This window comes from Suricata suricatta, chromosome 8, assembly GCF_006229205.1.
Source record: "Suricata suricatta isolate VVHF042 chromosome 8, meerkat_22Aug2017_6uvM2_HiC, whole genome shotgun sequence".
NCBI lineage: Eukaryota > Metazoa > Chordata > Mammalia > Carnivora > Herpestidae > Suricata > Suricata suricatta.
In genome coordinates, this window is record NC_043707.1 from 79,278,567 (window position 1) to 79,305,538 (window position 26,972).

General features: G+C 38.5%; 1 protein-coding gene across 2 annotated transcripts in view; it reads right to left on the reverse strand.

The window, feature by feature from the left end:
• AK5 (adenylate kinase 5) overlaps positions 1 to 26,966 on the reverse strand; it is a 229,812-nt gene extending 202,846 nt beyond the window's left edge. The window contains exons 1-5 of one of the 2 annotated variants that reach the window (XM_029948743.1): positions 26,672 to 26,966; positions 22,003 to 22,189; positions 16,264 to 16,359; positions 11,545 to 11,714; positions 11,324 to 11,437 (exon numbers count right to left, since the gene is read on the reverse strand). In XM_029948743.1, the coding sequence (XP_029804603.1) occupies positions 11,324 to 11,437; positions 11,545 to 11,714; positions 16,264 to 16,359; positions 22,003 to 22,189; positions 26,672 to 26,731 (627 nt within the window). In that variant the 5' untranslated portion in view covers positions 26,732 to 26,966. Of the gene's footprint in view, positions 1 to 11,323; positions 11,438 to 11,544; positions 11,715 to 16,263; positions 16,432 to 22,002; positions 22,190 to 26,671 lie in introns of both variants that reach the window. The other variant, XM_029948742.1, reaches the window with a different exon arrangement.
• Positions 26,967 to 26,972: the final 6 nt, after the last annotated feature.

A 26,972-nucleotide genomic window follows, 5' to 3' on the forward strand; every position in this document is an offset into this window, starting at 1 on the left:
AGTGGATGGACCTTGAGGGTGTCATGCTGAGTGAAGTAAGCCAGGCAGAGAAGGACAGAAACCATATGTTTGCACTCATAGGTCTAGCAGGAAAACAAGAGAGACCTAATGGAGAACCAGGGGGAACGGAGGAGGGAGAGAGAGTTGGGGAGAGAGAGGGATGCAGAACTTGAGAGACTATTGAAAGCTGAGAATGAACGGAGGGTTGGGGGGGAGGGGGGAGGGAGGAAGACAGGTGGTGGTGATGGTGGAGGGCACTTGAGGGGAAGAGCACTGGGTGTTGTATGGAAAACAATTTGACAATAAAATATTATGGAAAAAAAATAAAATAAAATCTCTTGTCTTCATGATGTATGAAAAAAAAAAACAATAGCAGATTCTTATTTCTTTCTCCTGTTTCCTGTAAAGAACAGAAAGTGGTGGGAGTAATGTGTGGCTTTTGAGGCTGCGTTAAAAAAAGGCAATCAAGGCTTCCTTCTGGCTCTCTTGGGTTCCATGCCTTTGGATCTCTGAGCTGTAAAGTCCAGCCACCCTGAGACCTCCATGTGGTGAGAGAAGACAGATGCCTGAGGAACTTCAGCTGTTCCAGCGCCAGCTGTTCTAGGACTTCCCAAACTCAGCATCAGACCGGAGAGTCAAGAAGCCCAACTCTATTTAAATACAGTGTCAGGAGAGGTCTTGAGTCAAAACCAGCCAGCTGAGCAGCTCTTGATTTCCTGATCCATAGAAAGTATATGAAATTATAACTATTGTTTTAAGTCAACAAATAAATCTTGCATGATTAATTATGTAGCAACAGTATCTAGTTTACAGAGTAAAATCAAAGATGACTCTGGTTTTATCTTTTTATGAAATTTGGAAATTGTCTTTTCACCTGATATAGGGCAGTTATAAAAACCTCAGCAGCGTTTTTACCTTGAATGGTTTTATAGTCATAGCTCATTGCAATAAAAATAAGTGAATAATTATCTAACAGTATATTCTCCATTTCAAAACCTAATTATTAAATAATTAGAAGCAAGCTTTGAAGTCAACAGTTCTAGGGGAAAACAACTACATTTCCTTTAATATTTTGCACAAAAGTACTAATGCTTAGAAAAAATTTGTGTAATTAAAATTAAATTACTCCCCCTTAGGAGCAAATCAAATTTGTCCCCCTTAGGAACAGCAAATCAAATTATGTCTGTCAAATCAATTCACTATGCAAGTCGGATGACAGCCCTCTGAGGATTGCTTTTCTTTTATCTCTAAGTTGTTGTTGTTTTTAAAGCCCTCTATTTATCTAGCTGAGGATGTTTCATATGTTCAATTTCAGTCATTCAAATTCAGAACTTAACTCTATGTTTAGACTCCTTTTAGATGGCAAAGTTGAGGCTAAGTGATAGATCCTAGAGGAAATCACAGCTAAAAAAAGAAAAACATTTCAAATAGTTGTATACACCTGCTCCAGCCGGCCTCACCCTCTTTGATCTTACAATGCATGATGGGTGGAATTCTTAAAGGTCTGTGTGCACTCATGGGCCCAACCCTCAGAAGCACAGCTCCCAGTCCTTTGTCTCTCACTCGAGAAGCCTGAGGGAATGCAAATGAGCAAGAGTGGCATGCTTGTAGGGATAATCTTAAATCCCTCACTTTGTTTAAAATAAATACTCCCAGGGCACCTGGGTGTCTCACCCAGTTAAACTTCCTATTTGGGCTCACGTCTTCATGGTAAGCGAGTCTGTGTGGGGCCTGGAGCTGCTTCAGATTCTGTGTCTCCCTCTCTTTTCATCCCTCCCCAGCTTATGCTCCCTCTGTCTCTCAAAAATAAACATAAAAAAAGTTTTTAAAATAAATACTCCCAAGCTCTGGTGAAAGCCAAGGTGTCTTGGGTCACGGGTGGGAGTGGGTGGGGGTGGGTGGGACTTTAAAATCCTCTCTCCATTACCTCCCCCACTTGACCATTCCACAACAACCCAAGTAAAAATGCTTAGTGCCCATTATGACTAAGTATCAGTACTTCAACTCCGATCATCACATCTCAAAACCACAAATAACACACCTCAGAAAACAAGCCATGGTAAACTACTGATTTAAACAAGTTTGAATTTGTGTTAAGTGATGACTTAAGTTATTCCCCAAATGATCTCTGAGTGTTACAAATCAGACATATTTAATCCTCTCGTCCATGTCACCTTTAGTGGACTGCGGGCACTCTGGGAGGATGGCTGGAGATGATGAGCCGGAGTGCAGAGATTGTCTGTTTAAATTATTTTCTTTTAACTGGCCAGTAAAAGAAATTATGTTTCACAAATATTTAATATTTAGACCGAGAGTGTGGCCCACACTATGTCAGACAGTCATGTGACCCACATAGGGTCTACATACATGTGTGAGGTTGTGTGTGTGTGTGTGTGTGTGTGTGTGTGTGATCAAACAATAATTAAAATCAGACAATGCTAAGACAAGTGGCATTGTAGGGTATGGACGTTAGTGCCATGGAATGCCCAGGCTGGTGATAACAACATTGAGACACCAGCTGGAGCGGAAGTGAGGGACAGCCATGAACTAGGTATCACCCACACTAATGACAGCAGCACAACCCAGGTGGAGGGACGTGAACCGGGAACTGCCAGATCACCAAGGTTGCAAGACAAGGCAGAAATATGCTTTTAAATGTGAAATTTCCTAAATTTAGAATTTAGCACAAATTTAAAAATTTTTCAGATGCCCACAGTCAGCCTGAGTTTTTGACCTCAAGGTTACAGAAAGCTAGTGGTCTAGAATATCTGCAACTCCTTTGAAATCCTAGCTCTGTCCACCTGCTGGTGGCAAGTTACTTAGCTTCTCAGAGCTTCTGTTTCCTCATCTGTAAAGCGGAATAACAACAGCTCATGTTGGGAAGTAAAGTGATAACATAATAAAAATCAATTATAAAATATGCATATTCAAATATAAGTTTCTAGAGACAATATACTTTGCACCAAAAACAGAATCAAAAGTATAGAAGCAATGGAAAAATCAGGCTAGCTGAACACCAAATGGTATCAATAAATACAACAGGAAGTAAGTGGATCTTTCAGATATTTGGGTCACAGAAGCATAAAATATATACATATCTTTACTACACTTGGAAGAAAACCAACTAGCATTATCATCAAGGAAATTCTGCATAGATCCCCAACAAGGCAGCCACAGGCAACCAAAACATTCCCCACATGAAAATCACAAGCCTAGTAGGAAAGGGAAGGAGCCAGCTCTGTTGGACCATTCCCACAGAAAGTAGAACGAGAAACTGGGAGAGAAAAAATGGGTGAAATCATAAGATGGTACACAGAATGGGGGGAGTTTGGTCTTGCTGAATTGTGTGAAACCAAGATGCGTACTGAGAACACCACTACTAAGCAGTGAGCTTCAAATGCTTTTGCCCCATAGTGTGAAGGTCCACGATTCTAGTTGACAGATTACTGATGTGGTTCCAGCCACTTTTAGCAGAAGAAAAATTTATTTCAACAGAGTCTTACCTGGAACCTAGGAACATAAAGTAAAACATGAGTTGTTCTGGGCTGTCTTAACATCTGGAGGTGGCCTCTAAGGGCTCCATCAGTCAATGTGAAAAACAGCTCCTAGAAGGAGCCAGAATGTCCCTTTACCTTCAAAGCTTCTGACAAACGAGAAGGGAGAGCTAGTGAGAACCCTTCTGCTGTATATAAATCTATGGAGTATTTATTCTCAACATGTCTAACATTAATAACCGCTCCTCTTGTTGAGTGGTCACTATATGGCACACATTGTGCTAAGAACTATTGGTATGTGATATTATTTCATCTTTACAGTAGCCCTGTGAGATATTTTTACCCTCATTCTTCAGAGGAAAACACTGAGGCCTCTGGAGGGTTTGTAAATCAGCCAACAGCACATAGTGAATGAGAGTCAAAACCCACTGTATTCTATTGGCTTTATAACCAACTCTGCAGATTTAGATGAGAGTGTGAGAAGTTGAACTCATGATCACTGTTGAAGCAGTCTCTTAGGTTCTTCCTTTTCTGGATATTCATGACACTACTAATTATTTTCCACTTCAAATCAACAAACACTTAAGAGAACCCAATATAGTAAAGATACGTGCTAAGGCCGCAGGGCAGGTGTGGCGTCAAATGGGTGGTAGAGGAGAGAAAGTAAAAAGAATGGAGAGAAGTTTACAGCATGAATAGAAGCCTATCTGGAGGAGAGACAGACAGACAGTTGCACTCACTAACACAACAACTCCACAAAGATCAATTCAGAATTGTTTAGAAAATAAAGTACCTTAATTGTAATAGCAGCACATTAGGAACAAAACTAATGAAAAGTATACAAAACTTTTCTATGGAAAACTACAACGTTACCTACTGAAGAACATAAAACAAGACCTGAATAAATGAAATGATAGGACAATGTTCATGGATGGGAAGATGTCAGTTTTCTGAAAATTTAGTTATATATAATATAATTGATAGTGAAATTCAAATAAAATCTCAACAGCTTTTTATGGGTCTGACAAATTGATTCTAAAATTCATATGTATATATATATAGGTACAGCCAACTTAGAAAAGAAGAAGAAAGAGGACAGATTGTCCTTCAGGCATCAGGATATAACTTATAGTTCTTTGACTGCAACTATGGTATTGATGTTGAAAAATACAGACAGACAAAAGCAATGATTAGGGAAATCATAGAGCAGACCCATGTCTATCTAGGAATAAGTCATTTCAATAAGGAAAACATGTACTAGATAACAAGTAGTCTTTGGACCACTGAATACATTTTTCATTTCCATGTAAAACCTATAATAAAATTCTACCTTGACTTTATACTATGTACAATTAACACCTGAACCTTCAAAACAAAATTAAAAATAACTAGAAAAATACAGAATTTTTTAATGAGACTGCAAGGAATATTTTCTTAAGATTTAAATGTAAAAGTCAAAAAGATGTTAATAAATTTACCACATTAAAATTTCAAACTTCAGTAGGGCAAAAGATAGAACATGATTCTATATGTTTCTCAGTAATGATTTAAAAATATATAAATGGAAGAAAACAAAATCAAGATACATAGCAAAATATTAGTATCTAGATTGTCCAAATCAATAATAAAAACTCAAACAAATCATCAGAACAAAAGGTGTATGTTTTGGCAATTGTCAAAAAAAGAGATATGAATAGCCAATAAACACATTTAAAAACATTTCAGTTCACTAGGGATTAGGAGAACAGAAATTAAAGAGCAATACAAAGGGGCACCGGGGTGGCTCAGTCAGTTAAGTGTCTTGACTTCGGCTCAGGTCATGATCTTGCGGTTTGTGAGTTTGAGACCCGTGTCGGTCTCTGTGCTAACAGCTCAGAGCCTGGACCTGCTTCAGATTCTGTGTCTCTTTCTCTCTCTGCCCTTCCCCTGCTCATGCTCTCTCTCTCTCTCTCTCTCTCTCTCTCTCTCTCACACACACACACACACACACACACACACTCTCTCTCTCTCTCTCTCTCTCTCTCTCTCAAAAATAAACATTAAACATTTTTTAAAAAGAGCAATACAAAAACATTTCTAACCCATCAGGTAGCCTTAAAAAAATACTTGAAATAAGTATTGGTTGGGTGTGGGGAATGGGGAAAAAGTAATCATCAGTTTATGGAACCCCTTTTTACTATCAAATTCTTAAAAATCTAAAATATAGATTTTAGACTACACATACACACACACAAACAAAAAACACACACTCCCTCTACCTTAGAAAATCCATTTCTAGAAATATTTCTGAGAGATCTTTTTGACACATGCAAAGGGAGATGGGTTCAAGGGTGTTAGTCACAGTATTGTTGGCAATGACAGAAATTTTAAAGCAATCTGAATGTCTACTAATATGATACATTTATAGAAGTAAGTTATATATGAAGTTATATACATGAAGTAAGTTCTATGAAGTAGTTATAAGAACGAGGTAAGTCTGTTATCAACACAGATAGAGCTCAAAAACAAAATGCACAGTGAAAAAAGCAAGTTAGGGGATGATATAAACAGAACTGAGGAAATAGCAGTAGCAGGTCACTGTGAGAAAAAGAAGCAGTCTAGCATCTAGAATGCAAAAGTAGATACATAAAACTGGAGAATTAGCGGGGGTCAGATAGTTGAATATATTGTTTACTGTCAGATTTATAAAACACTAGATTTAGTGTGGGCTTTCCTCCTCCATCTGCAATAATAGCACCACTGAGTTCTTAGTGCTTTCAGCTTTACTGTTTATAATAAATCCTCAGTACACAAATCTAGTGCAGAGGTTCATCCCATGAACTATGAAATTCTACAATTTTTAAAAAACACTTTGCTTAGATTTTCACCTTGGACTCTGGGAAAACTCTTGGCTATGCTTTTGGTTCTCTTGGTGGTGGAAAAATCTTAGCTTCCTATTTTTGCCTATCTTGATTCCTTCCCCCTCACTAATCTGTTATTTCTCCAGATTGCATTTAGCAACATGCAACAAGAAATAGATAATCCCGAAATAGAACTGACCAATTTGCAAACAGATAAAAGGAAAAGGTGTCCAATAACTTAGACCTTATGAGGTTGAGAAAAAAATCAACCGCTTCTATACCTATAAAGAACATTAGACCAGGCTATTGTCGCTCAAAGGACTCCCATTAACACCCCTCCAGCTATCCAAAAAAAAAAAAAAGGAACACAGCTATGAGGCAAAACCTAGAGTAAAGATGCTGCCTATTGTCTTATATGGCCTCAGAGTAACTACCATCAAAATGAGAAAACAGGGGCTTCTGGGTAGCTCCATAGGTTGAGCGTCTGACTTCGGCTCAGGTCATGATCTCACAGTTCGTGGGTTCGAGCCTTGGGTCGAGTTCTGTGCTGACAGCTAGGTCAGAGCCTGGACTCTGCCTTCAGGTTCTGTTTCCCACTCTCTCTGACCTTCCCCTGCTCATGCTCTCTCCCTCTCTTTCAAAAACAAACAAAACATTAAAAAAAATAAGAAAACAAGGAAACAAAGAAGCTTAATATCTATACCTGAAAAAGAACTTTGGGTGTAGTTACCAGCACATGGAACTAACTGGAAGCAAAAAGAGCAGATGCTACCAAACTTTTGAGGAAATGGTTATACCAAAGCCACCATAAGTCAGAAAAAACTTGTTTATTTGTTTGTTTTCAAATTAAGAATAGCTCCCCAGGAGGGCATAGTCTCCAACACATCACTGTGATGTAGCCATGCCGGTTAATGGACAAGAAGAAAGTTTCAGAGGGTCAGTGGCTTCAAAAGGGAATAGAGAACCAGGAGTTGAAAATGAGCTAACTCAGGAAGGATTTGTTACTTACTATGATTCAGTGACTACCATATACACTGAAAAAATTTCCTTTTAAGAATAGGAGCCTTATTTCACTTCTTCTGGTTTTGTTCCTCCACTCTTTATTGGTAGCAGAGAGAGAAGGCAACTTGATGTTTAGTCGGTAGGTGGCCAAAGATTCTAATTTGGACTCAGTGGAGAGAATTGTGCATCACCTAGAGATTCTTGACTTTCGATCTAGATGGTGGGACCCTCCGTGGGGAGTGAGTGAGTACATTCTATGTGTAGGAAGAAAAAAGCATGCAGACATTTGAATGGCCAGAGGGGCAAACTGTGGTAGAAGCTGCTAGTTAGTTCTCCGATGTTCCATAGTAATAAAACTGTAGCCAGGCACCTGGCTGACCAGCTGGATTACATTTCCCAGCCTGCTTTGCAATTACAACATGGCTAAATTCTTAACAATGCTATGTGAGCAGAAATGGCAGATGCCACTATCAGATCTGGGACTTCAGACCTTCAGACCTTCATGTTCTCTTCCCCTGACATGCCAGTTGGAAGCCATATGTGGTGGCAACTCTGCTTTGACCGTACAGACGATGACAGTGTCCCAGGAGAAGGCAGAATAACAACTTGGAAGGATCCGTGGTCCCTAAATGACCTCAAGGAGAACAGCTGCCTAGTCAATCTGGACTGTTCACACTGATACCATTTCCAAGGAGAAAAAAATATACTTCCTTATCTTATATGCCACTTAAGTGTTAGGTTTTGTTTGTTTGTTTGTTTTACAATGGTAAGACTATTACTAGTATATGGTTGAAATCAGAAATCCATGTCTTCCTACACCTGGACCTGTGAAGAAGTCTTAGGGGAAACTTGCACACCTGTGTATACATGTCCACATCCACAAACACAAAATAGCTGGTTAAACAAAAACTTTGAGGAGTTGTGGTATAATGAAAATACGTATTTAGCTTTGTCCCTGATTCCTGGCACAGAGCTTCTAAAACCTTCAGAATATCCTGAGTGATAGTAGCGCCTTTTGTTGTTCCTAATGAACACCTTCTGAACATACTTGAGTCTAAGCTAATTCGGTGACTCTGTGCAGGGCCCAAAATAGCATCAGGATAGGGTTTGTTGGCAGAGAGATCAAACATAACATTAGAAGGTGGGAACTTTTCAACACCACTGCTTGATCTCCAGGAAGGGGATTAAATATTGGGTTAGAAAAACTCTTCAGCAATTAAGCTTGGGGAGCTTTTGAGTTGGTGAACATGTGGAAGTGCTGGGTGGGGGGTGATGCACCCAGACAGGACATGGAAATTCTGCATTTACAATCCCACACTATCCCCTACACAGCTCTTCCATTGGCTGTTGAGCTGTACCTTTATAATAATCCCCCAAAAGTATGTAAAGCATTTTCCTAAGTCATCATCAAAACTGACAAGGGTGCTGTGGGAACCCCAGAATTTGTAGGTGATTGGACAGAAGTACACGTGGCCCCTGGACCTTGTGATTGACCTCTGAAGTGCAGGCTGTCTTGTGGGCCTGAGCACATATCTTATTGGTGTTGAGGGTTGGAGGACTGGTGTGGAAAATCCAAAAATCCGCACATGTTTGGTGTCAGAAAAGATACCAGAAAAAAAAAAAAAGACACCACAAGAGCTCAAGCCTAGGTATGGAGTAATCAGAGCTGACCCTAACACTTTGCTTTACATAAACACCTTCAGCTTTGCCTCCGCATGCTCTGAACTCTGGCAGCTCAGCTATGGTGGCATTAACCTCAGCATGACTGTTCTGCTTATAGAGATCAAGATGCTCTAAGCTATTACAGTACCAACCCAAGAAAGATGTTAAATTGGACTTTCTCAGCCTCAAATGTATGGCTGTGAACAGTAAATTAGCAAGTGACTGCATATTCTACAGAGAGATTCCAGACCATCCTACAGAACTTCTGAACAGGTGTCACCAACCAGCACTGTGACCCTTGGCTCATCACCCAAGGCTATATAAAAGAAGGTGGAGATTGATCAGGTATCCAGAGAGTTGCTGGGATATTATGAATTTCCCATCCCTTGCCAACTACCTTCCCCACTGTGAGCCACAATGGGAAGAATTTCAGGAGTCTGAGACATCACTTTGGGTTTCTGAGGCTGAATCAGATACACGCAGACATATGTTAAACTGAATGAAAAATTGAAATTTTTATTTTATATTGGACTGTTTTTCTTTAATTAAAAATTTTTTCCAGCTTTACTGAAATATAATTGTGGGCTGGGCTTTTTAATCCCAGAAAGCAACACTGTCTGTTAATATTTTAAAGTGACCAGGAGAGCTATGAGGTCTGCCTGAGTTATTATTCAGGGGAGAAGAGAGAGATTCACAGTATGTTTGAAAGGCAATAGAGAGAAAAAAATCAAGACGCTTTTTCTGCTTGTGGCCACCAAGTGCATGCCATTCGATTCATAGTTTGAGTGGCTTTGTGAGGGAAGGCCTGCCTGGCTACCCTGCTTCCACGAGCAGGCAAGAATCCTGCAGAGTGGCTGCCATAGCACCCATTTTCAACAGCAACATCAGGTGACACAGCAGCAACAACAAAACATTGATTTTTCTAGTTTTTCTCTCATCAAGGCTGGAGCAATTAGACCAAGCCCGGAGCAATTAGACCAAGTCCTTAAACTGAGAAAGCATCAGAGGTTCTGGGCTTCGGTGGGGAGAGGGAAGCCTAAAGAGCCCAGAAAGACACGCCAGCACAACCGATGTCCCCAAACAGTCAACCTGAATATTCAAAGAGAGGCTTTATGAAGTGTCTTCTGGCCTTGAACTGCCTAACTCCAGACTTCTTTTATATAATACATAAATTTACATCTCCTCGATGTAATATCTGTAATATGTTAAAAGCCTATTTAAAGTAAGAAAAGATAAGCACATCCAGAGAAAAATAGACAAAGGAAAGCAGGCGATTCATGCGAGAAATATAAATGGTCAATAAAGTATCTGAAAATATACTTAACGTTAGTAGTAACTCAAGAAATGCACATTTAAAAGATGAAAGATTACTGTTTCTTACTTACTAGGTTGGCAAAAGTCTTAACTATGAATTATATCCAGTTGGAAAGGGTCTGGAGAAATATACTCTCACTCAATATTGATGGGACTATAACTTAGAAAACTATCTTTTTGGAGGACCATTTGGAAATAGCTATGAAAAATTTTTAAATGCATTTCTATATGAGCATGCACACATGTGCACACATGGGTGTGTGTGTGTTTAATGTACAGAATATGGTCTAGACGGATATGTAACAAGCTGTACAGTATTTCGATTTCTCAGGAGAGGAGAGCAGTGGAATGGAAGTAAGGTATTAATAGACTTTCACTTTTTACACCAGGACTTAACATTTTTTGACCACGTGTTATTTTTGTAATTAAAATTTTTATTTGAAAAACCAGTCACCCTAACTTTTCAAAAATTAAATATACAAAATGTTTTAATTGGTTTATTTTCCTTAAAGATATATATACTAGGTATTGAGCATGCACAGTCTACTGAAATTTGAGTAAATCTGGGCAGACTGAACCCTACCTTGTAAGTAGGTGGTTTAGTACTTTACACCCCAGTGACTAGGGCTTCCTTATTTGGTAACAATGTAAATATAAGGTGATGTTTTATATGGTCAGTTGGTGTGGAACAGGCTTGTTTCAAGTAATTAAAGATTTAAAAAGATCTTAGAAAAATTATTTTGAAATAAAATTGAGATATTTGCATTTTTTAATAAAAATAATAAATTCTATTATTAGTTTTTATTTTTTCTTTTTTGGCACAGACTGTCTCCAATTTTTAGGCATGTCTGCCAAAGCAATGACCTCCTGCCAACCCATACCGATGTACCTGCCTGTCTGAAGACCAGAATTCACTCAGAATATCAGCACATCTTCCAAGAAATCTTTTTTTTTAAATCTCAAAGTTTTACACAAAAGTAGGTCATTTAAAATATAAACAGACATTCTTACTTGGTCCTCAAAAGAGAGAGCCTGGGCAACATCTCTTGGAAATCCATCAATAACAATGCCCTCTTCATCAGGTATTTGCATCAATTTCTGTTTTATCTCTGTAATTGTTGTTTCCTTTTATAAATTAAAAAAAAAAGATAAAAAAACCACAGTTAGTTAAATTTACACTCACAACTGGTATAAAAATCTTCACAGAATAGAAACAAATTACACAGTAGTACCTGTGGGGCCAATTCTCCAGTTGTAATTATTTTGGCAATAAGACTCCATTTCCTATTGCTGCTGGTGCTGTGGATCTTCTTTCTTAGTAATTCTCCCACTGAAATGTATTGGAATCCATAACGTTCTGCGATTTTCAAACTTTGAGTACCCTTTCCACTTCCTGGACCACCTACCATTTAAAACAGGCAAAATTGTGACCTTCTGATACAGTAAGAAACTCCTTTTTGTACAACTACTACCTACACTTTGAGATGCAGAATCTAGATGACCAGTAGCTGGGCTGTCAACTCGACACCTGGGTCGTGCTCAGCGCTACCTCTGAATGCAAAGAAGTACAGACTTAGCCAAGGAAAGCATAGAATTACGATCAATTTTATTAGATGAAAGAGACATTTTTTTCCCTTCACTTATTTTAGAAAATAACTAATTTAGAAGATTGCACAATGCATTTAAAAGAAAGCATTTCTTGTTCTTCCATGTAAAAATCTAATCTTCCTCTCCTCTCCCTCCCATCCCCGCAATCAAAGAAGAATCTAAGAAATACAAGAGACAATGATGAAAATAACGGAAATGTGTTCCATGCCAACAGAGAGCTAATGAGCAATCTGGTGAAATGTAACAATTATTTTTCAGACCAAAGGCACATCAGTATCAACACAGCTTATTTAAATCTTTTTTTTTTTTTTTAACTCTGTTCCTGTGTCTCCTTGCCTCATCTCCTTTAAATTCCAAAGAAGTTTCATGCAATGAATATACAGGATGAATGGAATAGGTCTTTAAAGCAGAACAATTTCATAGAGCTCATGATAATTTTGATTTTGTGATACATTCGTATGAAATAAGCAACATTTTGCAACTTTCTCAATACTAACCATTGGTAATTATTTTTTAGAGGGTTAAGTACTAAAATAATTATAAGATACATACCTCAGATTTTATTTCCAGTTGCATTAGATTATTTTAATTTATATTTCCAAACAACCTAGACTGACTGGAATATTAAATCTGAACAAATTTCTAACTAAAGCACATAGCAATGAGACTAGTCTGATTTTGATTTGTTACTTCTTGGTAATTATCAAAATAAAATATTTTCAAGTACTTAAGCATAAGTTATTGACTGTGGACAAAATACTTTTAAATGTCAATGTCTAATAAGTAATGAAGTATTATTTTGGTAATATTCACTGAAAATAATTATAATTTATTAAGCAATATTGAAAATAAAAATTCAATAGAAAAGTGAGTTGATGTTCTCCCTACTAATTCAATATAGCAACTGTTTGGGGGAGAGTAGAAGTTACTTAATACATAATTACTTAGTAATTATTTTTTGCAAATAATGTAAGTAAAAAAGAAAGGTGTTTTGCTTGTTTTTTATAAGAGTTCTGAGTGGGTAGACTTGCTTGGCCAGGGCTTACTTCCCTTTTAAAATTTTAAAGTGCAGAATTCTAAGATCAACTAATGCAAATAATTTCTTAACTCCCCATACCAACTAAGGCACCTAATAACATCTGGTTTTCACTTTCTTATTGCTCTATTAATCTTAGGATAGGAATTTGTTTACATTTTTAGCCATTCTCTTTCAAGGAAACTCTAAATCTTATCCTATTAAATTACCATTATGAACCACTACTAAAGTAAATTCATTACTTTGCAAAATTTTGGTTCTAAATTGCTGCTTTTGGCCTATTCACCTACGTGCAAATCATGGATTGGCTTGAAGTAAAAAATTATATGAACAACTCCATCAAATTTAAGCCATTTTGATCCCTGATGCATGAACATTATCTTTCATAAACTATATTTCCACAGTTTATCTCACAAACCATCAAACTAAGAGATTATAAATCCCACTGAATTAAAAAGAATCAAATATGCTAAGAAAAAAAATTGTCACTGATGAAAGCAAACAGCAGACAACACAAACACATGATTAGCACAACTCACAGAGAATAGCTTTAATTTATTAGACAAGTTTGATTAATGAAGCTACCTAATATTAATTTCACTTTCTTCTCTTTAAAACCAGATGAGCTTAATCTTGGTCTATTTATTTATCTCTAATACTTATAGATATTAGAATCCATTTAACTCTTAGATTTAATAATTATGTTAACATTAGAGAGACTAGTATCTGCGCCAAGAAGGCTAGCTTTAAAAAATATCTGCATCACCAGAAAGGAAATTTTGTTTATTTGAATGTAATACCATGTGGGTATCTGTATCTCTTCCACTCCTTTTTATAGGCTGGTACTAAAAAAATTTTGTAAGATTCAGGTACAATTTTAATTCTGCAAAACTCTTTATATATACAATGGAATGCTAGTTGGCAATGAGAAAGAATGAAATTATGCCATTTGCAGCAATTGGGTGGAACTGGAAGGTACTATGCTAAGTGAAAGAAGACAGAGAAGGACAGATATCATGTTTTCACTCATATGTGGATCTCAAGAAACTTAACAGAAGACCATGGGGGAAGGAAGGAAGAAAACCGTTACAAACAGAGAGGGAAGGAGGCAAACCACAAGACACTCAAATACAGAGAACAGACTGAGGGTGTATGCGGGGGAACAAAAGGAAAAATGGGTGATGGATTGAGGAGGGCACTTGTTGGGATGAGCACTGGGTGTTGTATGTAAGCCAATCTGACAATAAATTATATTTTAAAAAATAAACATTTTTTAAATTAAAAAAGTCATAAAATTACCCCAGTTTTCTCAGATAAACTGAGATTTGGCTTTTCCTTTCTTCTATTATCTCAATCCTCTAAAAGTTATTTACACTTATTGGTTCTGCATCATTCTTGGAATACATAAAACTTTATAGTGTAAATTAAGTATTAAACCAGAATCACACTTGTGGGAAGCAAGTTGATTTTACTGAGTCAGAAAGAACTGTGGAGTTCTTCGAAGCAGAGGAAATTTGAAACATGTATATCTTCTCCAAAGATCTTAGTTTATTGAGACATTTTAGTCATTTTTCATATAAAATTCACAATGCACAAAAAATTCATATATGTGTTGTTTTACTCAAGAGCATTTTGGTATTACGTCTTTTTCATGGACAATCAAGCCTCCATGCGTTTGTCTTTTTAATAATCACCCGTATTTTAGTAACAGCAAAAAGAAAAATAAAATTGAAAGAATATTTCATTATTAAATTGTGAAATAATTTCCCATTATTCTTTACCTGTAGCATAAAGCATTTATTTTAATAAAGCAGTTCCTCATCTTCTAGGTAAGGACCTGACTTTTTTTTAATGTTTATTTATTTATTGTTGAGAGACAGAGAGAGCACAAAAGCAAGTGGGGGAGGCAGAGAGAGAGAGAGAGAGGGAGACAAAATCTGAAGCAGGCTCCAGGCTCTGAGCTGTCAACACAGAGCCCGACACAGGGCTCGAACCCATGAACCGTGAGATCATGACCTGAGCCAAAGTTAGGTGCTGATTGAGCCACCCAAGCGCCCCAGACCTCAAACACACACGTGCGCGCGCGCACACACACACACACACACACACACACACACACACAATTCCATTTTCAAGAATAGAAAGAGATTTATGGCATAACGGTGGCTATCATACACCATAAGAATAATAACTTTTAAAAAGGCAGTTTCTATACTGTCTTTCTACAACATTATTTTAAACAGTTCAGGGCTAAATATATTTGCAGTTTCATTTTTATTACACTTAGAGATGTACCAATGTCACTCCTAGTCTGGTGAACTTAGATTCTTGTTATAGATTGGTGTGTCTATTTGCATGCTTTTTTCCTAGTTGCCATCTTCATTATATCTTCTGGAAACAGCACTTCTTTGCATGGGGCAGTATTCATTTGCCCTCTATTAACAATTACTGACTAGAACAGCTTTGAATATTTCACACTAGATTTTTGCTTTTGGTCATCTCTGTGAAAGTTGAGTCAAATTGGCAAATGAGACAATGATCATATATTTGGATTTTCACAGGTCTCCTCATGATTTTTTGGATTTTGAGGAAGTTGGGATTTGTAAGAGTGGTCAAAAACGCATTTTACAAAAATTAAAAAATTTCCATATCTATTCCCTGTGCAACGGTATCTGACTGATATTTTCATACTCATTCATAGAAATAATTTTTAAAACTGTTATTTTGATTTTGATATTCTGATTATTATTATTTGATACTCAGATGGTATGTGCTCTATAAAAAACTATTCTACTAGATTTGATGGTCTGAAACATCAAAACTTAGACTTTATTTTAGGTGTCAGTTTGCTACAAGGGAGATTCATTTATATTCATATTATTATTATTTCCTTCTAAAGTTTATAGTGAATAAAAATTCAATATATTGAGTAAAAAGATAAGAAAACCACATCATGTTTAGACAACTTCTGATGGATTCAGTTATCTATGTTAAAAATTAAACAGATAAAACAATAGGACAATAAATCTAGAAAAGATTGTTACTTTCAACTCATTGCAGAGGATTTCCAGGACATTGTAATGAGAGTCTATAAAAGTGGGATAGGCATTAGATTATATAACAATTCTATTTTATGAACAATTACGCCAAGATATTTCCATCTACTGTCTCTTGAGCTTTCGTTTCTATTGTTTGTAATTATCCAACTCAGTTATTGCAAACACACATAATAAACGTAATTTCTTGAAATGTAAGCATATAAGCAAAGGTAGGAATAGTGTAAGAATTTTGCCTTCTGTCCTCATACCTATGACAAGAATGATTTTTGGGCGAGGTCTAGTAGGATCGAAAACATCATACTCCTCAATTAACTCTGCAGTCTCGGAGAGGTCTGTATCACTTTCTATGGAGAATTGATGGATTGGAGGGAGTCGATCATACCGTCGATATGGAAAGTTTGAATTTTCAGGCATCACTGCAAAAGAGTAAGATAACTTTGAAACGGGAAAAAAACATAATAAAACCGTTTTTGTACTTAGCCAATTAGCAGAGGAAAGTTTTTAAATTAAATGAGTTTGATTTTTTTCAACTGGAAGAAGACCCTATCCTATAAGTGGTCTGCAAACTTTTTCTTATAGGGCCAGACATTCAATATTTTGAATTTTGAACAGTCTCATACTCAGCTTGGCTATGGTAGCAGAAAAGTGATCAAAGACAATATATAAACAAATGGATGAAATTGTGTTCCGATAAAACTATTTTAAAAATCAGGTAAGGAGCCGGACTCAGGGTATGGGTCATAGTTTGCCAACCCCTATTCTGGAGGAACCTTCTTAAGCACTGTCTAATCTTACTTGCTAGTTTGTATACATCCTGATCTCTGCAAATGGTGCTCCCTAGAGTTTGTGGTATACAATCTCACAACTTTCACAAGTTCACAGATCTTAACTCGTTATTAGCTAACAGCTAAAGTGTTGTTCAAGGCTCAACTGTGGTTCATGTAGTTCATGGCTCCTGCCTTCTTCACCCCAGGTGTCAGTACTCTGGGAAGCACAGAGAAGCCCTAACTACCCAGAAGGCACCTGCACAAAAGGGACAGGAAGTCACTTGGCCTTCTATGAGGGATTTGACGGTGGTGATTACTGGATTTTAGCATGGCATAACACTCACATCCCTTTCTGGGATATTGATCAGATAGAACTTTTCATTCTCTGTTAATACAATAAATGAGCTCATTGCTAACCCACTGGACTCATTTTAGTTCTATGAAAAGTGTAGAGCAGTCAGCAATGATAGTAGATAGTCTTTAGAAAATTCTGGGAAGGGTGAATGATAGGAAAGGCACTGACAACAGTATCCTGTCATGCCTTAAAATTATATTGCTACACCCAACACAGGGCAAATCTCTAAGCGTTATCCTCAATTACTCTCTTCCCTCACTCCTCACATCTATGGCCACAGACTCTATCTCCAAAATGTATCCCAAATGCATATACTTCTCTCCAGCTCCACTATTACAACTCTTCCCCAACCACCATCATTTACCAGGACTTTTTACTCGTCTGCCTGCTTACAAGCTTGTGCCCACAATCCACTGCCTGAAATACTCTTCCCGACACCATCCCATGGCTGTCTGCTGCTCACCATACACACCTCAATGACATACACAGCTCAAATGACACCTTCTATCAGAGGATGTTACTGACTTTTTAATCTCGAATAGTTAATTTCATGGACATCATTCTAATAATGCTCTACACAGTGTCTACTACTTCCTATGAAAGGTCTCTATTAATTTATTGTTTGTCTTCTCCCACTAGAATGTTCAGTTCCAGGAAGGAGGGATATTAGTTATCTGGATCTAGAACTATCTTGGCACACAGTCAGTGTCCAATAAATATTTGTTGAATTAGTAACAAAGACAATCGCCTTGTTGAAACAGATGGTTTCCCACAGAGGAAAGCCAGAAGATGGGTAGGCAGAGTGTGGCCACAGGGTGCACCGCTTCACCACCAGGGTAAAGGGTTTAGCTTTAATCTAACAGAAAGCCAGTGGAGACTCGGAGGGAGGGGTGTGGGTAGAGAAGTGACATGATAAAATATGAAATATGGTTTTTAGGAAGATTAATCTGGTGGTGGTTAGAATAAATTTGAGCAGGGAGATGAAGAGCAGAAAGAAGAGCAGCTAGGAGTCAGCAGGGGTCAGGAGTAACAGGTGAGAAATGAGGCTTCAGTTAGAGGGGCAGCATGAGAAGTGACGTGGTTGGGTATGAAGAATATGGTTAGAGTTGGGATCTGTGACATGAAAGGAGGTGAAGTCCAAAAAACAATTGCCCGGGCTCAAGTCTAAATGAAAAAAGAACACACTGCATTTAATATGCTATCTTTCTGTTCTCTCTTTTCTGCTCTAGAAATAGTGGGCTTCTATATCATGGTCTCTTCCTCCATGTTAGCAACTCCTGTTCTCTGTTCCCTGGTATAAACTCAAACTCCTCCATCCTTCTCTAGCCAACACCTACCAGCTTTCTGTCTCCAAGCATTAGCATATCACTTCTTCCAGGAAGCCTACCCTGAATTCCAGCCTAAATTGGATCTATTCCCCTGTTAGCATGGCTGATTTTATAGCATATAGTATTTTCTATACACCCATTGTGCTTCTATTCACATATTATTTTCACCATGAATATTTTTTATTGCATAGTGAAAATAATCACCAACTTCATCACTTTTATTTTAACAATTATTCCTGATTAACATCATCTTATACAAAGTCTTTTAAAAATCTTCAGCATTATATTCTATACCAAATTTTTATGTTTATATATCATATATATAATGCATATACATCATGCCTGTATACGGTGCCTATCTATACTCCTATAGTATTTACAGAGCATTTCTTTTTAATTTCTTTTAAAATTTTATTTTTTGCTTTTCAATTGAAGTATCCTTAAAATAGTGTTATATTAGCTTCAGGTTAACAATGTAATGATGCAATAATTCTATACATTTCTTAGCGCTCAGCAAGACAAGTGTACTTAATCCCTTTATGTCACCCATCCCCTCATCACCTCCCCTCCGGCAACCATCAATTTGTTCTCTGTGTTGAGTTTGTTTTTTCGTTTGTCTCTCTTTTTTTTCCTTTGTAAGTTTGTTATGTTCTAAAGTCCACACAGGAGTGAAATCATACAGTGCTTGTCTTTCTCTGATTGGTTTATTTCTCTTAGCATTATACCCTCTCGGTCACTCCATGAGGGTAGGTACCATGTTTGTTTGCTCTTTCTTGGTGGCTGCATCCTCAGTCCTAAAAGAATGTCTGACAACAGTAGTGCTCAATAAATGGTTGTTTTAATGCTCAACTGACTCACTGACATCATGGAAATAAGAAAAGGAGAATGGAGTGCCTTTTTAAAAGCAAGTGCTATACTTGCTTTTAAACATGTTGAGTATAAGATGACAATAAGATATTCCAGAGCAGAAGCTCTATGGACATTCGGAACTATGGGACTAGAATTCTTATTCGTAGCAAATTACTTGTTCAATTGTATGGCAGAAAAAAAATGTTTATCTCACATGTATAGTAAAATCCTTTAAAGAACTATCAGTCAATAATTTATCCTTGCTTTTTATCATATTTTTATGTATGGAAATAATTTGCCTGAATGATTAAGATGTTTTATTTCATAGAATAATCTGTCATGATAATTATATATTAGCACAGCTATGTCAATATTTCAGCAAACTATGCATGAATCACATTTTATTTCTAGAAATAATCATGCTTTATGTTACTGGGAAGTTACCAGTTTAATAATATATCCCATAAATTATATCTAAAGCTTACAAAGCACAAGTTGTGAAAGGCATTTCATAAAATAAAACGTTTTTACAGAAAAGGCTATTTAGAAACCATTTTCTGTCTTGTAGCATGTGTCTTAGATATAGGAAGGTAAAAAGACATTCTTATCATCATAATACATTGAAAGGTTTTTTGATGATTAATTAAAAGATCTCTGAGTAAGAATTCTGGTAACGTATTATTAAGTATGGAGATTCTAAAATTAACAATTTTAATTCTACTTAAAGTTAAACCCACATTTTCCATTTCTGTTTCAGCTTATCCTGCTAAATCAGGAGTTCCAAACTTGTCATTTGTGTGCCCAATATAGCCCCATAGATGTGTTTTGTTCAGCTCAACACTTTTCCAAAATGTGTACATGATTACCTTTAGACTGTTCTCTCCAATTTGACCACAGTCCCCACCATTCTCTATTACCCACTTGGCCTGTCTGGCTTCTACGTATAATCAAGCCAAGTAGCAGTATAAAATAGATGCATTCAGACTTCATTTTGTTGGAAAACAGTCACTTTGTATACCCAGGCTGAGAGTAGCTTTTTAACCAAGGGAATGTCATGCCCCCTTAGGTTTAAATTTTAAAATGTAAAAATATTTTAGACTAAATCCAGTAATACCTGAGGTCTGTTAGTGCTTTAAAGCTAAACCTTAAAGCGGTTGCCCATACTTATCTCACTTGATTTAACAAGGGGCATTTATTTAAGATTGAGCCAGATTCCATCAGTATGACAACACCCTTGGAAGTAAGTTAGTTGTCTTGGGAAAATATATGAGCACTTCAAGTCCATGAAAACATCATTTTGTTCACTGAGGCAAAAATGTACTAAGTGGTGTGCCCCCGTGGTAACTGGCACTTGAACACTCAGGCCTACATGACCAAGTGATGATTCCTGCACAGATGGATGGACACGGGAGAATTCTCCTCTCTAGAGATGCTTCCGGAAAAATGTTGTTTCTGCTTACCCTTTCTGCCTGTGTTTCTTTTTTTGTTTTTTTTTTAAGTTTTTTAATGTTTATTCATTGTTTGAGAAAGCGATGGAGACAGAGCATGATTGGGGGAGGGGCAGAGAGAGAGGGAGAAACACAGAATCCAAAGCAGGCTCCAGGCTCTGAACTGCCAGCACAGAGCCTGACACAGGGCTCGAACCCACAAACTATGAGATCATGACAGAGTCAGACGTTTAACCGACTGAGCCACCCAAGTATCCCCCTGCCTGTGTTTCTTAAAAATTAACACACTATGTGTCTTTTCCCCATACTACATGCAAATAAAATCTAAGTGACTCATGTAAATAAAACAAACTAAGGCTTATTTCCCCTTTGTATTTACTACAAATACTTGTAATACTTGTATTACAAATACTTCAAATTCTGTCCATCTAGCTAAGACTTTTCATGGTACAGTTTTTTAAAATGGTGTAAAATTTGAAAATATAATGATTTGGCCACTGGAAAAGAATAAATTTAGTTTCCGTTGATTGTAAACTAAATTCCACTTTACACATACTTCTCAATTTCATTCAGAGCCTAAAAGGCTGGTTGGCTGATGTTGAACCACTAAGTTTGATAAGCATGTATTTCAGAAAGCTATGAGAATATACTATGAATCTCCTCTAGTGAACTCTAATTCTTAGTTCCAAATTATTCCTAAAATTGCTAGACAAGTTCATGTCTTCTACTTCTTTTATAGCAGCTAAATGCCTAATCTAATGTATTGCATTCAGCTGAATAAAAAATGCTTGTTGGATTAACTAGCATAAACTTTACTTGCATTTATGCAGATGCATTAATATGAACTCCGAGTTAGGAAACACACTATTCCAAGCTCTTCTCAGCTAGAAAATATTGAATTGTTACATAATAACAATTTTGTCTATCTATTCATTAATTTTGGAAAATTTGACTTGCAGTTTTAAGAAAAATTCAGTTCGCTGATAGAATTCATTTTGCAAAATAATGAAGTCAGAAATATACAGTTCATTAAGTCTTTAGAGAAGTGCTGGACAGTGGTATGTGATTTTATTCGTCTTATCACAGAGGTGACTAGAATTAGGAGCAGAGAGAGTAATCATGTTCCAGGGCCAATATCTTTCCAGGTTTTTGGAAACCTAATAAATTAAACAAGTGCCTATACAGTATGTTTCAAAGAGATCTGCTCTCACTATAAACTGTTATTCTGCATACACATTACCATTTCTTAGAAAGGATCTCCGTGATTGTCCTCCATTGAGCGGAGGTAAGGTCTTCTTTTCCGGGCTGACAAATGTATCCCACTTCACCTTGTCACAGCCGCCTAATTCCTTGACTTTCTGTAAGCAACTTTCCAAGTACTCTACCGGGTCTTCAGGCTTGGAACACATCAGTCCATTCAAAAGGCTCTGAAATACAACCACAAAATATGCCCACATAAGATGTGCTTTAAAACCACCTTTGTTAAAATAGTGTATGTCTCATTGCTAAATTCTGGGTTGTTTTTGTTCTTTGCATTTTTTTTAATGAACACAATTTGATTGAGTAATTAAGATAACCCCTAAATTCTTGACCAATTAGTTTTTAGCTCAGCATTTTCTGCCTTTTAAACAATTCAGGCAATTACACAGTTTAAAATGGAAGCACCCTATTAAAGTGAGATAATGGGGAGTATGTAAAAATACTCCTGTCATTATTTATCTTATTTCTACCCATTTTTTTAAGTAGGATTCATGCCCAGCATGGAGCCCAACACAGGGCTTGAACTTAAAACCCTGAGATCAAGACCTGAGCTGCGATCAAGAGTTGGATGCTTATCCAACTAAGCCACCCAGGTACTCCATTCCTACCCTTTTTTTAAAAATTTTTTAAAATGTTTTTTATTTATTTTTGAGAGACAGAGAAAGGCAGTGCGAGCAGGGGAGGGTCAGAGAGAGAGGGAGACACAGAATCTGAAGAAAGCTCCAGGCTCTAGGCTAGCTGTCAACACAGAGCCTGACGCGGGGCTCGAACCCGTGAACCGTGAGATCATGACCTGAGCCAAAGCCGGACGCTTAACCGACTGAGCCACCCAGGCACCCCATTCCAACCCTTTCTTAAAGGCTCCATGCCTCAGTTTCCTCATTTGTAAAATAGGAGTACTAATACCTACCTCAGAGTTTTTTAAGGATTAAAAAAATTAGTGTTTGTAAAGTACATATTGAGAGCCTGGTACATAGTCAATACCCAATAAATATTGGTGATTTTAGTTAATATTATTGTTATCAGGAGCTCGCCCCTGAGCTCCCAGTTGGCTTGTGGACCTCTCCCTTTGGATTCCATACTACCCAGAAAACAACATCTTTCCTGCCATTTATACTGAAGCCATCAGTTTATATGCTGATCTTATTTTCCAAACTGTAAACTCTTCAACAACACAGTGTAGGTCTTTTCTTTTTCAATCTCTAGCCCCTGACACTGTCCCTGGCACATGGTGGGTGCATATTGGACTGATTAGGAAAAACAATTTCTTCAAAACATAGTCTGAAACTTTATTACTTGATATATAATAAGATGCCACAATATCCACTGACAGAGGAAAAGCCTGGTGTCCAATATGTCACATGTACTCATTTCTAAAAATGCTACAAATTTGGAAATGCTGACTCCTGGGAACTGGACTCATGTGTAAAATATTTTCCTATACAGTATTTCATGGAAAAACACAGGATTATTATCACCAGTATACATTATTAATGCACAATACACTTTCTTTGAAAGGCTGACATCTGTGCTAAATACAGTGTCTTATTTTCAGATTATTCGTGTGCAATTTGCTCATCGTGCTAGGCAGTTCTTTCCAGGTACATCTGTTTTCTCAAATCCCAAATAGAGTGGGTTAGAGTGTTCCAAAAAGCTCAATAGCATAGGGAGAGGAAAAACTAATCTGGTCTGGTTATATATACACAGACAGACAGACAGACACACACACACACACATTGTGTTTAACTCCTCACATTGCTATGTTCATATAGTTACCTGTGGCAGTGCTTACTCTGTCTGTATGCCTTACTTTCCCCAATGCCCTCTGGCCCTATCTGGTATTATTATCATTCCCATTTATAGAATAGGAAACCATAGCCAGAGATGTCAGTGAGTTGATCAAGGTTATTCAGCTAGAAACTTGTAGGTCCAGGATTCCAATTCAATATTGTTTTAAGTTTATTTCTTTATTTTTTTTGAGAGAGAGAGAGAGATAGTGAGCAGGGGAGGGGCACAGAGAGGGAGAGAGAGCGAGAGCCCCAAGCAGGTTCCACGCTGTCTGTACATAGCCCAACATGGGGTTGGATCTCATGAACCGTGAGATCATGACCTGAACTGACATCAAGAGTCAGATGTTTAACCCACTGAGCCACCCAGGTGCCCCCCAAATCAGTATTTTTGATTCTCAAACTCACATATGCCTCTCTATATATCTTGCAAAAAGATAATGGGATAAAAATAAAATGCCAGATAATCCGTGCCCCATACATAATCCAACTACAATATGAATCACTCAAGGTCTCTCTTTTCTTATCCCTAGTGTAGCCTAAAATGAGTGAACATACTCAATGATTTTTTTTTTACTGGAAAATATACATTTCCAGCCTCCCTAAACAAATAGGATTCAGATATATGTAGTTGTCTGACAGTATGTAGATTCAATAACAATTACTTGATCTAGAATGGTGTCTAAAATCTACAGCTGAAGCAAAATTTTTGGTTTGATAGATACCTGACTGATAAACTCTGTACACTTAGAAACTTTGCATACCAATATTGTGGTTTGACAGAGAAAATCCAGTTTGGAATGAAAGCATTTGGTTTTGCTGTCTACACTCATCATATGCAGAGCTGCCAGGTTTTACTTCTTGTAAAACCTTCTTGTCTTGTGCTGGTAAAGCATAGATTCTTACTGGAAGGAGGGAGCCTCTGGAGTCTCTGGAGGTCACCACAGCCTTCTTCCATCTTCCGAATGTCCAAGATTGCACTTAAGTACATTGTTTTACTGCATTTCACCTAAGGCAATGGGCTTCCTTTTCTGGGTGTGCCCTATCTAAAAATGTCCCATTCACAAGCAGAAAAACAAAACAAAAAACATAATACCTGAACAAAAAACCCTGCCATCATTTGTTTGTGTACACAGTATAGATTTTCATGAGCAAACTATCAAAAATTTCTGTGGCTACCAGAGAGGAAAAACAGTACCCATATTTATAAAGAAAATAGATGTACTATTAAGCAGCACTTTGCAATCAGGTGACTGTCCTGCAAATGTTTCTAATTATTCTTTTTGAAGCACAGAAATGAAATTGATCTCAGGAGTAGTATTTATGACAAAAACCTTCAGCTATGCATCTCTGTATTTACTCTTTGAGAATTAAAAAACAAAAAAGAAAAGGAAAAAAAAACTCTTTTAAGAATCCTACCTACCCTGGAAGATCTGTCCTTATGCAACACCTTTTGATTCTTTTCAAGCTTGAGTAATACACTTGCTAGGTTTGGGTATCACATACCAGGCTTATGTTCAGTGTGTGGTCTACCTGGAAATCTTGGCCTCAGCGCAACCTGAAACTGGTGGCTTACAGAGGTGAGAGAAAATGAAGAACTGCAATTATGGTGGCCCATTTTAAAAGAAAATTTGGCGGAAATAGGCATAAAATTCTTTTCCCAAATGGTGTTTTAAAACTCCTTTTAGCAGAACAGATTCCCCCCCCCCCCCCGCCAAACAGGAGAAAGATCAACTCATGACCTTTGGCTTACTGTCTACAATAAATATAATACTGTTATAATAGTCTGGATAATAGTCCGGATAATAGATATAGACTGGCTAATAGTCTACAGTCTATTATCTTACAGAAATGAGGGGTCAGGTTGGCAGTGAATGGAATTCCCCTTTCAGGGCTACATCTAAGAAGCTTGACTCCCTTCCATTTTTTTTTTTAACCTAAGAAAAAGCACATAGAATTCGGGAATATTTCAAAATTCAAAAATGGAAAGAAGGAAAGGAGGCAAAAGACTCCGCGATGTAGGCTGTGGTTTAGAACTAACCAAGGTTCCTTTGGTTCGTCCCTCAAGCCTTCTCTCCCACATTCCCAAAGTGCTCCTTATCCCCCGGGTCCCTGGCGGACGTGAGGCTGTGATGCGGTCCGAAGACAGAGCAACAGGAGTCACGCCCGCCTCGCCGCTCCCTCTCCGACTTGGCTTCTCTAGGTGGGTGGGAGAAGGCAGGCGAAAGCCACGGCCGGAGAGGCGAGCAAAGAGAACGATCCCTTCCAAGGCAGCGCGAAACGTGCTCAGGAGTTCATTCACCGAGAGCGCATAGCAGCGCTGGGTGCCTGCCACCCGGGAGGTAGTGCTGCAACTCGACGGGTTTGGATTTGCGTTTTGCATCTTCATCCTTCTCCTCCGAGCTCCTCCGTCCACACTTCCCCTTCACCGCGGGGTCCCGACCCGCGGCGCGCGGAGGGGCTAGGGCTCTGGACCCCTGCGTTCCGAGTCAGCGTGCCCCCCTGGCCTGGCCCTGGCCGCCGGAGAGTGGGCCGGCGGCCGCCAGCAGCCCACCCTCCACATCCGAAGGGTACGCTGAGGGCTACCTGCTTCCAGAGCTCCGCTGGAAGACTGAAACTTAATCAGAGACGCGGGCTTCTGAGCCCCGCCAGCGGACGAGGATGCCCGGCAACCCGCTGGAAAGGCGATGGCCCCGGGCAAGGGAGCGAGCGAGCGTCGGCCACCCCCTTCACTTCAGTGCCCGGAGTCAGCAAGGTGGGACGGGGCGCGGCTTCCTACCGCCCACCCCAACCGCCCACCCTGGAGCCCCAAAGATGCCTTTTCCCGATCCTCCCGGCCGCCTGGCAGCCTTAGCCCCCTACCTCGAAAAGCTGAGGGATTTCCCTGCGGGCCAGATACTCCTTGGCATCGTTGGTGTTCATGGCTGTGCCGCGCGTGCCTCGGGGCGCGCGGGTGGGGAGGTTCCCGGGCTGCGGCGACCTGGGCTGAGGCTGACGGGCTCCGCGCCGAGCACGGGCGCAGCCCTCGATCGCACCCGCAAACACTCCCACGCTCAGCTCCGCCTGCCCAGGCCAGAGCCCCCTCCGCCCGTCCCCGGGGCCTGTGGTCTCCGCGCTCTCGCCGCCCCCGCCTCGCAGCTGGTCCCCGCGCCGGAGCTGCGGG